The 15,283-nt window shown below is 44.5% G+C and overlaps 1 protein-coding gene across 3 annotated transcripts in view; it reads right to left on the bottom strand.

The window, feature by feature from the left end:
* The window catches only part of PRR5 (proline rich 5), a 49,849-nt gene that overhangs the window by 21,933 nt on the left and 12,633 nt on the right, over positions 1-15,283 (bottom strand). For 2 of the 3 annotated variants that reach the window (XM_026050352.1, XM_026050351.1), the window contains 4 exons: positions 10,364-10,444; positions 4,901-4,949; positions 4,113-4,170; positions 413-504 (listed from right to left, as the gene is read on the bottom strand). In XM_026050352.1, coding sequence (XP_025906137.1) covers positions 413-504; positions 4,113-4,170; positions 4,901-4,949; positions 10,364-10,444 — 280 coding nt within the window. Of the gene's footprint in view, positions 1-412; positions 505-4,112; positions 4,171-4,900; positions 4,950-10,363; positions 10,445-12,114; positions 12,130-15,283 lie in introns of those variants that run through there. The other variant, XM_026050353.1, reaches the window with a different exon arrangement.

Consider the following 15,283-nt stretch of genomic DNA (forward strand, 5'->3'; position numbering starts at 1 on the left):
ACCGGACAAACAAATTAGGCATAAGTTCACTCGGAAAAATGCAAAAATGTTTACAAAGTTTCCCCAAATATGCTCAAGTCAACACAGCTGCACTTATTTCACTGTGTGCATATTTCAGTGTATCGTTCATATCCTCCTTATTCTTTCAGCTTGAGCCCTTTGACATAAGGACCATCTATCCTCCCCGCACACTCCTCCTATTTCCAAAATTCCCCTTCATCTTCTTTAGCCAAGCACTTTCAAGCCAGGTTGCCTTAATTAACTTCTTTCCATAACATGACTATGCAGAACAGCAGCCCTGGGAAGCTGGCCCGGGCAGAGGCAGGTAAAGATTGCATCAATCTGTGGATGAACCAGAAAAGCTGCTTCCTCCCGTTTTTCAAGATTCTATAGTAACAGAGTAAATTTTCACCTGCACAGGATAGAAAATAGCCTGAAGCATGGGCAGGACATCACTGAAGAAAAAATCCCAGGTTTCAGCTAATGTATCCAGTAGTTTCTGCCCTGCAAAAACATAGAACAAACTGGTGATCAGTTTGGGTTATAATCAGCTAACTGCAAAGACTAAGAAACACAGGAAATGATGCAAATCTGCTAGTTGTTCACAACGATGAATCATTCACCAGATACTTTTAGTAGTAGGGCATTTGTATTCCTTTTGGGATATCAGATCATTCAGTACTTGTGTCTTTTAGAGGCAAATGTGGGAGCTGCAGATCTTTGGGAGAGGAATTTGGGCCAAGGAGCTGAATGTGGCCGTCCCACCCACACTCCCCCAGCTGGCCTGGGTGCCTTGGGCACCCTGATTTGTGCCCCCATGCACCTAACCTGGCTGTGGATGGGGAAATTTCCACTCCGCCTCCCCCAGCTGCTATTACGGAGATAAACACACGAGGCATTCCGATAAGGCAGTATAGCTTATCAGGGAGCAAATTCATTATCCATGAGTCAAGATCAGCACAGTATCAGAAACAAATATTAACCTTCATATTTGTATTATGCTGTTACTTAAGGCCCCTGCCAGGGAGCAGTTTTCCTAGTTTTGCACGTAAACCTTCAGAAGCAGACTTTGCAAGACAGCATCTACAAACAAAGTGAGTTGAGCACCAAGCTTTTATTACAGGGTACTTGATCTTGCTGCATTTTTTACCTGTATGAAAAACAGCACCAGCTTTGGCATGTTCTGCAGCTCTTGAATCACTCTTGAGGGCACGGCTTTAAATGCTTTCAGAGATAAACCTGAATCACCAAGCTACACTGCAGCTGCTGGCTTGTCACCTACTTCAAGACTGTTGCCTTCTGCATCATCAGGCTGCGATCCTCTCATATATTCATATACAGGACTAAAAAATATGCTGTAAGCTTCTTTTCTTTTTTATTTGTCTTAAATTAGTTCTAGTGAAACACAACAGGACACCGTGTTCAAAATTTCCTAGCAGTAGTAATAGCAGTAATAATAATAAATACTGTTGCATTTATGGTCAATGTGCTAAAAGTGTTTCAAAGATAGAAATCCTGCTCACAAGAAGGACTTTAGCTAGTCTAAAGCTTGAGGGCAGAATTTAAAAGAGTTAAATACATCAGTTAATGTAACACATAAAGTTAAAGGGAAACCGAGCCCTTTAACACATTTGGCTCCAAAAGTGGGTGCTGAACACTTAGAATTTGGGTCCTTCTGAAATTTTTCTCTAAGAACTGCATGAAGTCAAATTGCCCTGTTGGGATAAATACGCCTTTACTGTAGCACATTCCTCTCATCCTGTGGGCAGTTTGTTTTGTAAAGCGATGGATTTCTGTGCAGCAGCTCAGAAAGGCTGCACAGTTAACTGCTTTTTCCCAGGCAGGCCTATTGCTGTGGGCTGTGCAAAAATCCCCAGAGTTTGTAGATGATCAGCATCTTTCACACAGAGGAATGTGACTTCTGGGTCTGGTCAAGAATAGGTTTGTTTTACTGTCAGGCAAAGATGCCTACACTTACCATAAGTAAGTATGGCATTCAAGGAAGCTGGGGACATCTAAATGCTCATTTAATTGAAGCACAAGTAGAGCACCAGGAGGGGGACTCCTGCTTGGAGAGGAATTCCCAGGATTTCCACGTTCCCAACTTTACTGCAGTATTTTGGAGGTCCAAGTCATGGGGCCACCAAGCCCAGGAGGAACCCTGCAGTGGTGGCACCATTGCAGGCAGCAAGCTCTGCCTCCAGCCTGATGGACCCACATCCATCAACCACGTTATGAGAAGCCTCAATTTCAATCCCCAATTAGCTATCCTTCTAAAACGTTCCAGTTTTGGGGAGTTGACACTTGCAAGCAAGAAAGCACTTGGAAAATACGTGTGTAATTTAATCATCACATCCCTAGCATTTCTGACCACATTTTAAGGGGAGGCCAGAAGAGGATACACTGAATTCAAAACCAAAATAAACTTCAACAGCTTGCTGAAACTTTATTTTGTGCTAAACATGCTCCTATATTTGAGAGTGGCCTGACATTTCAGTTTGTCTTGTCAGCTTTGATTTCAAATATCAGAGGTAGTATTTTGATATCCAAGCTGGTAAAAATAGAAGAAAAGAGGATAGGAATGTAGTGGTTTTCTGGAGTTAATTTGTCAATATGACACTTAAAGACAACTTCCTTTGTGATCTGTGAAGCAGCTGTGAAGGCCTTGCAGTCCTTGCAGCTCCGCTCCCCTTGTGCTCTCCAAGCTGTTATTTTATATAATTGAGGAACTCTGTGTTCAGCTTAGAAGCGTTTGAGTACTTGCAATGTGAAATGGGGGCTCTTTTTTGCTGTGTTCAGGGCTATTTTCTTTTCATGAGAAAACGTGGGTCCCACAGCATCGTCTTGATCCAATCAGCTGTACTGACAGTAAGGAAAGGTCACATTTAAGATTTACAGATAGCTGTAACTAAGGGGAATGGTTGTCTCCAGGCTAGTGCTAAAACAGTACATTTAGACTAAGCAGAATTATAACTGTGGCCCTAGAAGCTAAAGGAAAGCTACATTTCTTCAGAATCGTCGCAGATTCCCTAAAGATCCTCAAATAATTTACCCATACAATAATCTTATAAAATATTCAGACATCCTTTGGCTCACTGACAACATATAACTGCATCTAGGATGAAATAGTATATTTAATAGCACATCTAAACACTGTGCAGTCGCAGAGGACATGAAATGAGGGGGGCTGCAGCGCTGCAAGGGACTCCAGCAGAAAGTATTTGCCCACATTAAATTTCTACTGATGCTTTAACACATTTGGGCAATACTTTCTTCCTGTGTTTAGATAGTCTCACTCAAAAAGTGAACCTGACAGTGTCTTTTCCAGCACTGGCACTAACAAGCAGGGGAATGAGGGCATCAACAAGAAGATATTGAGTGACAAGCGATAACTCTGTCAGTCTGGACTAATTCTAATGAACACACTTCTCTAGATTTTCCCAGATTCAAGTAAAAAAGCAGAAAGTGATTAATACTCTCAACTTCGACCCCTGGATTATTTCTTTTTTAATTTGGACTTTGCCACTTGGAATATAAAAGCAATCTTCTTGTTGCTGACTTCTTTACAGTGACACCTCCATAACGTGCAGACTGACAAATGGGGCCTCGGCAGTGAAACAAGCCACTTTCTGGCCTCATTAATGAGTGCACGAATCCAGAATAACTCTAAAAACAATGAGCACAGCATTATTCTGGACTTAACCAGACATTTCATCTAACCGGGACTGCAGCGCTCAGGTTTTTGTTAATTAAGATATTTCACTCTATTCTTTCACTTTTCCTTAAGGCTATAATTGGAGCTATAGAGATCATCCAAGCTGGAGGCATTTTTTTCCTTGTATTTCCTAGCTGCTGCACTAAGCAATCACCTCTCCTTGAAGAAAGCCAATGGAGGTAATTTTTCCCTTATTCCCTAGCTGCTGCACCAAGCAATCACGTCTCCTTGAGGAAAGCCAATGGGAACATTAAGGCAGGACAGGACTGTAGATTGCAGGAATGAATTGACATAATTAATGCATAATCCAAGGAATGGGTTGAAAACAGTGTCACTGCCTTGAGAAGGCTTCCGCACCTGTGAAAGACACAGAGAGCCATGCTAAAATCCAAATTACCTTCATAAAACCGGATCTTGTCCCGTAGGATCACCATGCCTTTTGTAAGCAGCTGATTCTGTAAATGAAATATAAATTGCCTTTACTCAGTCCTATACTACCCTGTAGCCATCACATTTACCAATCCATTCTTCCTTAACATTCAAAAACAGGGGTCTTACATTCTAATAAGCAATCATCAAACGGCTGTTCCTTCCTCATCCATCACACTTAAATCCCTTGGGACTCTTGTGAAAGGATGATATAACTGCCTAACACTTGCAGAATTCAGCCCCTGTTCTGAGCTATATAGAGGGCTTTACAGCCCGCAGATGACTGACCCACACAGCACATAGTTAGTCTTACCTGGGTAGAAAGGATGTTGCACTTTAACAGACAATGTTTACTGATTATTGCATGGCTTTCCTATTTACTATACTGCACTGAACAGCTTTATTCAGTAGCTTAAATTTTAAAGCTAAAAGAAAATGTCTGGAATACATCAAAAGACAGCAATTTCATTAAAAAAAAAAAAAAAAAAAAACATTGGCTTCATACATCTATTCCACTGGTTGAGTTTTCATTATCTAACTATAGGTATTCATATATACATGCACACCTACAGGTAGAAAATCCAAATTGAATCACTCCAGAAATGACACACGGGGCCTAATGCAGACCACAGCAAAAACAGTGGAAATCTTCAACTGATTTCAAAGGGCTTCAACGAGCATTTACACTGGGTGAAACAATTCTCCTCGGAGATTATTAAAAAATGAATTCCTGAATGAAAGAAAGCACATGCCTACCTGTAGATATTCGGTGAAAAAGGATCCCAGTTCTGTTTTCAATAATTGCCTGTAATGAAGAGGAATAAGAATAGGACCTATGTAATCAACAGATCATCATAAAGGTGGAGCACATAGAAAAGAGGGAGTCACTGACAGCAAAATACCTGGATATGAGTAGAGACTCCAGAAGCATAACAAACAGGTTAAGCATCAGCCAGCATCTCCACGTGTGGAAAACCCATCTGCTCTGCTTTGAGATGGTTCAGTTGAGCAGAAATGGAGATTTGACAAAGACAGAACCTTCTCACAAACACCCAGTTGTTCTGCTTGGTCAGTGCCTCACGCTCCAGACGTGGGAGAGCTCTTTGCACTGTATGCCAATATGTAGGGACGCAGGAGCAAGGAGCACCCAGCTCCTCTGAAATGAGCCCATGGGGGAATCATCTCTGCCCTACAAAATGTGAGAGCTGGGACAAAATGTGCCGAGAAACCCGAAACTTGACAGTATTTTGTGGATTTTGTCACAGGCCTGAACCTTGTCACAATCCGAGCCAGCTGAAGTTTCATATGGTTTTAGTGAAAAAGCAAATGGAAATTGAAGAGTTTAGCTCTCTATTTAGTGCTCTGCACTAAACCAAAAAAACCCTAATCAGACAGCAACCCGCATGCAAGAAAATTCCAACAATTCAGCAGCTGAATTCAAGCAGATGGCCAAGCTCCAACGCTGTACCTGGACAAAACTCACTGCACTGCTGAAGAGCTGTAGGTCAGTCCTATCTCCCATGCTGGATGCTAGATGTTTAGCACTTCTCTGTACCAAGGTCATCATTTATGTGCCTAAATGAGAGCTCAGGCCTTATAAAAATGCAGCCTGGGCTGGGTTTTCTGTACACTTGCACATCTGGCATTGAGCTCTTTTCAAAACCTGTCTTTTTAGAATCACCTCAGGTAACCACAGGAAACAAGCTAAAATTCTACTTAAAAGCTATGAAAATTATGTTTAAAAATTATTTAATCTAAATCTAGAATCCATTTTATTACATCTAAATCTATTTTAAAAAATACTCATATTTCAAATGCATACATCTATGTATGTATTTAAAATCTATTTAAGATACACTTTGATTAGGCCACCAAACCCTGTGATCAATTGTGTAGCTATGTAAAACATATAATTGGTGTATGACATCATCTAACTCTTAAAGTTTTATCCTTCAAATAATAAGCAAAGAATCATATTCTTTAACTGGCAAGAAATAAGATATGCCTTATTTCCAAGGCCAAACATGTCCCTACGCTTCCAGGAAAAAATCCACAGGACCCTGATGTTTACAACACTGCAAGGTTAATCATCTTGAGATCTTCTGACAATTCAGGGCCAGGAGAAAAAGGCCACCTTTTACGAGGCCAAAATACAGTATCTTATTCATTTACCAATACAATTTGATGCTGACGCCCTTCTTGTGTCATTGTTTCAAAAATAAATGAATAAATGAAACAAAGGAATACTGACCAATACTTTGTACTCTCAGACTTTGTTTAAGCTTCTGCCCTTTCCACAGACGAAGACCTCTTTGAAGCCTAGATTTGCCTTTGCCTCCAGCAGGTGATTTCCAAACACCAGCTTTCCTTTCTGCACTCCAGATCCTCCTGCTTATTCCCAGTGTAGTTGTAATGTCATCTATCCAGTTCTGCATAATTCTGATTACCAAGTAACCTCCCCTAGATATAGGGGTATCAGTGGTGAAATCCAGGTGAGAAGCTGCTTAGAGCAAAGGAAAGATTCCCAGTCAGATATGGGACCAGGTTTTAAGTGCATCTGGTTTTCCTGAGAGCTACTTTGTGCTCTTACGACTCTGCTGTCCACTGGTATCAGGTCTTCATTGTCTATTTAATGACTTTACAAATTAAGGTGGTATCTTCCTGTTGCTGCGTCTTTGATTCATTCTGAAATTAACTCTTGAAGCATTATTCGAGAAATAATAACGGAAAGCCTAGCACTGCACATATCTGACTTTATTAGCTATTAGATTATAAAGCAAAATGAAGTGGTTCTACTGAGACTGAACTCTTGATACGAAAGAGGAAATGACAATAAAATGTGCTTTGTCTGCATCGAGCCAATATCCTGAAACTTGAGAGGCAGCTATAAATATGTATTAGTCTTAATACAGGACATCCTGCTTCCTTTGGGTCTCCCTATCCTTCTTTTTCTTCCTTGGTTTTCGGTTAGCTTTGAATTAGCTGCATTGTTAAAAAGGAAAACATAACGAACCATAATAAGCTTCTTGGCCAATCCCCAGTTAAATTACACAGCGAAGGCTCAGGAGAAGTTATATTTGGACAAACACCGGTGACAACCTCTGTTATCAGAATAGCTTCTCACCACCTTGCTGCACTCCATTAGCTTCAGATTCAGCACAGTTATTCAGCAGTGAGAGCAATCTGAAAATTACATACCCATTTTTACTGGTGGAAGGGCTTCCCATGCTGCATGTAACCCCAAATTTAAGGCCACTTTCTAATGCTAGAGTTACACAACACCAGGGACCACTGGTGTAAATGAGACTGGGTATTTTTTGCTCTGTGCTGCAGCAGCATTTAGATACTGTGATGAATGCCAAGCACAGTGGATTATTACATCTTTGATATATGTGTGCCATTTTAGTTACAACTTCTTCCAGTCCCATGAATGCCCTTTTCCCCTTTCTGTCTCTGTGTGTGCTGTGCATTGTGTTTCGGGACCTCCTAACATCTCTCCTGCGCAAGAGGACCCAAATTAAAACTTTCAATTAGACTGCATCATTTTTTTTGCATTGGATGAGGGGGAATCACTTGTGTGTTCTGTCATTTCTATGGGAATCACTTGTGTGTTCTGTCATTTCTATCGGTGCAGAAATTTTAGAGAGGGGTAGTTCATAGATCATGGGATCAAAGCAACACCAACCGACCCACCAACCACACTAACCCCCGATTCCTACCCCTACAAGCCTAACCCTGCAGGGCAAACAATGATCTCAAAAAATAGGAAAAAAAGAGCTGCATAAACACCCTGTACGGCACACGTTTATTTTCTGTCCCCCTTGGGGACGGGGCGGAAGAGCAGATCACACGTTTGCAGAGGAAGAGGCACCTGCGCTTGTGCCAGCCAGAACGAAAGCAGAAGGAAACGGCAGCGCACACGCTGGCAGCCCCTGATCTCTTAGCAAACAACCCTTGCAGAGTGAGAAGCCTCTAGATGTGTGTGCAGAAAACCAAGTCACGTATGTAAGTATTCGTTTGCACATGCATGACACAGTAGTTGGATATATGTGACATTAACAAGGCAAAGGGAAGATGCACAAACACTGCAGACATAACATTACTGCTGAAATACTAGTATTTAGTCTGCGGTTCAATTTAAGAGATTCAAGGTTAAGTTATGAAAATCAGCCCACAATCTGCTCCAGTTAAATAGATAAAACAAAATAGCTTATTTTACTACCCAGTAAAGAAAAAAAAAAGTCAGCAGTATCAGCCATTTACCTGAACATTTACACACTCCAATTTTGTTCTGTGGAAAAAACAGGTATAACGTTTCTTTTTATGTAGGAATCTGCTGAAAATGTGCATCTAAAACAGAGGGCAAGTACAGATTTTTGCACCTCTTCCACTTCAAATCATATTCATGAATCTGATATTTTTGTATTAAATAATAATACTAACCCAAACAAACTGCTTTGAATAATATAGCAACAGCTACTACTAAATATATACATTTTTTCATATAGCTGTGAAATCAGTAATTTCTTCTTTAAGTTTTGAATTCAAGTGAGGAAGAAGGACCTCAGTTGTAAATAGTCAGGAGTGCTAAAAAGGTTAATGCCCATGGTCAGCCACAAAACGTAGCAGGCTGAGGGAATGCAGCTTTTGAACAGCAGCTGCAGCTGGACGTGTGAACAAGCACGCTTAAAAATACCAGTGTTGTGGTTTCCTCTTGCGACAGACCTCCCAGCTGTCTGCCCTGTCCTCTTAGCCCACTTGCAGCTTTCTCATTTTCTCTGTTCTTTGTCATTTTCACTGTTTGTATGAATAACCATCAAGCGGGATACTCACATGGGAGCTCTGGAAACAAACTCCATGCAGTCACTGGGAGGAAGGACAGAGTTTGGTAGTAAATGGGAAGGATGCTTGGGCTAAGTTGGATGTAAGAGGAAGAAAAATCCTAAGCAGCAGAAAGGCTGCTGTGGTTTTAGCCTGGCCAGGGTTATGCCACGGATGCCTAGTTTGTGAAAGTAGCTCTCTAGCATTATATATATTATATATTTATATATATTCTCTTCAGCAGGCAAGGATCCCGAGGCAGACACATCGGGCCAGGAAGCCTCAGCCCAGCATGGCACTTTCTCATCCATTGGAGAAAGTTGGAGAATCCAAACCGCACTTACAGCAGTAACGATCGACCATTATTCCAATAACCAACCCAAAGTGATTGATGGATCACACTCACTGACAGTCACCCCAGAAAAGCTCTTCATTTGTATCTGTCATTTTCCCCCAGCTGAAGAATGAGTTCGTTTTAATTTAAAAAAGAGAAAGGGAGAAGGGAAAAGAAAGAGCTCACAAGCCATATGTCATTTGCTTGGACTTCTCTGAAGACATTCCTATAGCTAAAGGAACCTGGTTGGGCTGGTGCTTTCTGGGTATTCTATGGATTTTGTCAGGCAACCTGGTCCCAGCTGCAGTGGGAAAAAGTGGCAGGGAAAGGCAATCACTGAGAGTCTTATCTGAAGATTGCTAGGGAACGTATTAAGCTGTGTGTCTTCTGGAGTGCTTCTTCAAACTGTCATGTCACTATTCTTCCAAGTGCTGGGACAAGTTGTCAAATGGTCAAGGAAACCTTTGGCCTTGTCAGCAAGAGGGGTTTAATCAGTAATAACATGCACTGTTAAAATGCTGTAAATCCAGAGACCACTGTAGCTCTCGGCATCTCTAACTTAAATGTCTTTTTACCATCCTTTTTTCTTTTTTTAAGAAAAAAATACACCATTTTATACCTCACTCTCTATTCTCTTAAAAACGCCGTTTTAGCACTGTTTGAGGAAGAAATGGGAACCTGAAGCTGTGTTTTCCAGATGATAGTGCTGACAAGACAGCTGTGTAACATCTCTGCCGTATTCTGCCTGCATGGAAAGAGAAGCTAGACCTGAGGCAGGACTTCTTTCGGCATCATGTCACAGCTGGGAGGCTCTACAGCTTCCACAGATATTAGGGATGCTTCCCATGGCTAGGCCTAGCAGCTAGGGAAAGGACTATGTGTTGACACACATCAATGATGACTATCCACAAAACCCAAGTCAACGCTTCTGCTTGAAACGCATCCCACCAGGAAAGCAATCCACAATATTGCTGCAGAAATTTGGGAGCACGAACGCTAGCAAACTCCACTTACTGTGCAAGCTGGCTGATAACATTCTGGGTAACTCCAGCAGAGCTACTCACCTGACTCCTTCATTGAGGTTGTACAGCTCGTGGTCCGGGAGGCCCTTCCGCTGGAACACTGCTATTACTCCGTTATGGATACTGAAAGAGCAAGGGAGGAGATGTTAGCACCTCGTTACGTCCGAGAAAGGCGTGATGTCCAGGAGAAGACAAACTTCTCTTTCCAGAAGCCTCTTAAGATCTTTTACAAAGTTGTAGGTGATTGCTGGTACTCCACCTCAGATAAGGTCAAAGTCCTCATGGGATCACTCTCCAGAAAACAGACACCATTTTGGAAAATCACTTCTTTTTGATATATCCCAACTTGGTAACTTCAAAAGTTGCACCTCAAAGATCAGGCATCTCAGAAAACATGAGCTCATGTACTTGAAGTAAAATAAAAGTCTCACTATAGAAACAATTCACAGCTTCACTATGAGATCCATGATGATATTTTTTACCCTGCTGGCATATGTTTGTTTGAACTGTGGTTACGTGACTTTCCAACGACTAATCAGCATTTATCAAGTCTGGACACTACGTATAAAGTTCAACTCACAACCGAGCATTCCTTTACCAGGACACAGTTAATGGCGCTTAACAAGAATGCTTAGTTCTTTAAAAATTTGAAAGAAAAAACAGACAATGTCCACTTTTTAGGGCAATTTATTCATTCTCTCAACCATTCCCCAAAGTGAAATAATAAAAAAGGGGTGTAGTTTACCACGGAATTGATTACAAAACCCAGAATTGATTACCATCACCATTCATTCATTTCTCACAGATTTAAGCTATTGCTGTGCCTGCAGGAAAAGCCAGACTGAGCTGAAAGAGCAAGAGCGGAGAGCTTCTGCAGCGGAGACATCAGCAGAGGAGGTGACGTGCCAGGCCTGGGCACAGCGGAGCTCTGTTCCAACCATCTGCCCTGCTCAAACGCTCCCTTTTCACTTTCAAAGCTGCTTGTACCCGCTCTGTAAGCAGACCCTGCTTGGAGGCAGTGATTTTCTGCTGCAGTCGGTAGCAACTCAAGGCAGGATGGAGACAAAACTCCCCGGAGCAACAGCACCAAGTCCCTTATCCAACACTCCCACTGCTGTGTGTGGCTACCAGCCCGGGGACTCCTAGGATGCCAAACAGCAAAAACCTGCCAGGTGTCACGTGCTGCCCAGGACAGTCCCATGGTCCCTGCACCTCCAAGGGTCGATGAAAGGAGCAAATGCTTCAAGATCAAGCTCTGAAAGACTTGCCCAGAATTCGGAATTTAAAATAGCGGGAGGAAACAGAAGTCTCCTTTCTCTTCCTCAGCCTAGCGCTGTCTTTTATAGCCTCACACCAGATTTCAGCTTTGATTCCTCCAGAAATAAGACTCATGCAGCACTTCCATCTGTCAGTTAATCCCCGTTCCTCAACTCAGCTTCTACCACATTTGACTCCAGGGCTGAAGTTCATAAAATATCAAGTTCTTTACGTCTCAGCTGGAGTGGGAGAAGTCACCCCTACGGTAGTTCGTGAAATATCTTCAGGAAATCCTAACTGTGCCATGCACCTTCTCCCAAGATTTTGCTAGCAACTCCACAATCCCGTTCTTCAAGCTCTGCAGCAGCCTCCCCTGATCTTGCAGTGCTGGAGCCGAGTAAGATGCAGCAAAAAGCAGCTTTTGAGCCCTGGAAAGAGAAACCTGGGCCAGATTTGCCCGTCATGAAGGGACCAGGACTTGGGTTTGACACCTCTTGCGAAGAGCCAAAGGTGAGTTTGGCTCAGCAGAAACCTACCGAAGGAAGCCAGGCTCCTGCAGGCAGGGAAGCTTGGCAGGGCTCAGTCGCATCCAGCAGCGTGCTGCAAGCCCAAGGCATGGCCAGGGGGTCACAGCAAGACTTGTCCTTGCCAGCTCGGAGCCCTGCAGGTGCAAGATGTGTTGAGGGGATGCTGTGAGGGCGGACACATCCCCTGGCCCTCCCTGGCAGCAGAATCTCCTGGCACCCTGGTCCCTCTTCCCGCCATACACTCCACACATGCACTAGCAATCCAAGGCAGCCTGGTTTGGCTCAAACTGACCATTCCTTCAGAAGCGGCAGCTAAAAGCCTCGCTACAAAGTGACTCGGGTGCGTTTAACATTATGAGGAGCACGCGGAGGCCGACTAACGTAGCGGAGCGAACAAGCAGCCTTCACACGCTCTTCTGCTTTGGAAAGCAGCTCTGTGATGCTGCCTGCTGCCCTGCTGGAGGCAAGAATGAGTAAGTCCCTGTTGGCAGCCGGGCTGCTCCCTCTCTTGCACTCTCCTAAATGAGGGCAAGGATCTCCTCTCCAAGGGGCCCTACAGGTCCCTTATTGCTCCCTGGAGAAAGAGCCACCAAGAGGTGGCTGGGACAGATTGCAAGTGCTTAAGCGCTGGCCTTTAGCAGAGCTGCACCTGCTTAAAGCATCCTGGTTGTCACCCGCTCCCCTGCCCTGGGTTTTTGCGGGAGCTGGAAAAGAGGCCCCTTGTGCCCACAGGGAGCCCTTACCTGCTGCTTCCACCCAAAGTCCTGCAAGGGGCCCGAGGTGGCTGCATCTCCTTTAACCTGCGTCTGCCACCAGCCTCTGCTGAGGCTTAGGTCCTAAGGGATGTCATTAAGCTTGCACGTGAATAGTTCAGCCTAAATTGGAAATGCTTTATAAACTCTCCTCTGCAACTCTTCTACAGCATGCAGGTTCATAATGGGTGCACTCTTGCTCCCATAGTGCTATGAATGTCTTGCATGCAGTGGCTGTGTAAATGTGTGATCACCAGGCACAAGAAAGCAGAGCAGAGGACACAAAAAGAGCCCACTCCCAAAAGGGCTCAGGAAGAAGCAACAGTTGTCCCTGAACTGCCCACACCTACTGAGCTAAGTCACAACCTCCCATGGAGATCAGGCCCCAGCCTCTTCATAGAATCATAGAATGCCGAAGGTTGGAAGGGACCTCAGAGGTCATCGAGTCCAACCCCCCTGCTCATGCAGGGTCACCTAGAGCACGTGGCACAGGGCTGCATCCAAGCGGGTTTTAAAGATCTCCAAAGAAGGAGACTCCACAACCTCGCTGGGCAGCCTGTTCCAGTGCTTTGTCACCCTCACAGTGAAGAAATGCTTCCTTAAGTTCCTGTGGAACTTCCGATGCTTCAGTTTGAAGCCATTTCCTCTAGTCCTATCCCTGCCCACCACTGGAAAGAGGCCGCCCCCTCCTCCTCACTGCCTCCCTTGAGGTATTTATACACGCTGATCAGGTCGATTGCTCTTCTACAGATTGCTCTTCTACAAGCAGGGCCAGGAACGCTTTTGGTTTGTGTGTGGTTCCCGCAGGCACCTATTCCACAGGAAGGGAGAGGTGCCGTACTGGGGTGCAAACACCCAACCCGCACGCGAGCGCCAGCTACGACCCATTCCGCTGACGCTCCAAGGCGGCGGAACGGCCCGCGTGCCAAGACGGGAGGGTGGGGATGACTTTTCTGCCACGCCAACCACTGCCTGACTCACCTGGCAGCACCGAAGCACAGACCTCGCTGGGTCCCCAGCCACCTGCCCGGTGCCACCGCCTCCTCTAAGCAGGAGGTGTCTGTCCCCCTTGGCATTTAAGTGGCCCTTCCACTGGCAGCTCAAAGGAACTGGGCAGGGGAGCTCTGGTGATTACAGCACTGCGTTCTGCCAGCGCGGGAACAGCTGGTTCACCGAGCTGAGGAACAACTGCAAAACTGGGCTTGCAAATCTCTGTCCGAATCTGGAGCCCCTGCTTGTTTTGACCAGGCTCCTGGTGCTCTCAGGCTGTTATCTCCTGGACAAGCAGGTGGTGTGAGCCAAGGTTTTTCTTGCGTGTTGTGCATAAGCAGTTTTTGTTCTCTAAAGCAGTCACCACCTTCGTATGCAAACAGCACGGGTGAAAACACCACGGCATTTTTGTTTACTGTTTGCAAATCCTATTGTTTAAAGAGCTGCAAGCAAAGAGTCAGTGAGCAAAACCAGGCCTATGTGAATAATCACACGTTACCAGCACAGCAGAGATGAAGGGCAACAGTTTCAGAAGGGACTATGCGGCTTACAGCTCATCTTATTTGGATATTTATCAGATCAGCTAATAAATATATCAATAATTAACCCATCTAAGCCTCCTCGAAGACACTCTTGTTGCAGAATAAAAACCCGCTTTTCCAAATTAACTCAACCCAGTTTGGAAAACCCCATTTTCTGAACTGCCCACAAGTTATTGTCCCGGTGGGATCCTCCAGGTTTTCCATGAGGCCCCATCCTTTTCAAAACAAGATCTCAGCTTCTAAGTGCCTTTCATCTCCCAAATTCCTCCTCAAGGTCAAAGAGTCCGCGAGGAGGGATGGGCCACAACTTGGGCGCAGCAGCGTCGTACAAGTGAAAACACACGGAGCCTGCCAAGCCCACAGCCTTCAAAAGGCTCTGCAGACGTGAATCCATCACGAGCCTTGCCAAACATAAACACTGCTGCTGTAGAGTTGAGACAGGTGAAGCCTTCCCAGAGGTGTTCCAGGGAGCTAATGCCTCCGTGCAGCAAGATTTTGGCTTCCAATACAGCCATGCCCAAGCGCAGGGACGTCTGGAGGGCCTAGGAGCAACTCTGGCTCCTCTCCCTGTTTCTGTCACCACAGTCCAGGCCGGCACGTGCTCCATGCACAGCGGTCACTGCCGCCAGCCGAGTCCCTTCATGTCACGGTCCCTCCTCCCAAGAGGAAGGCACTTGGAAAGCCAAAAAGCAGCAGCTGGTGCCCAGGCAGACAGGGGGCTTTCCAAGCAAACGCTGAATATTGGAAACAAGAGCATTTCCTAGTAGAAGTATTGGATAAATGCACCAGCCGGCGATGTTTTCTCCATTCGGAACACCTCCCCGTGATCCGAGCAAACATTCCTTTTTAATTAGCAGAGGAGATATGGTTCCCATGACTGTAAAAATTAATTTA

Source organism: Nothoprocta perdicaria, unplaced genomic scaffold (genome assembly GCF_003342845.1).
Source record: "Nothoprocta perdicaria isolate Ctin4 unplaced genomic scaffold, notPer1 scaffold_68, whole genome shotgun sequence".
Classification (NCBI taxonomy): Eukaryota; Metazoa; Chordata; class Aves; order Tinamiformes; family Tinamidae; genus Nothoprocta; species Nothoprocta perdicaria.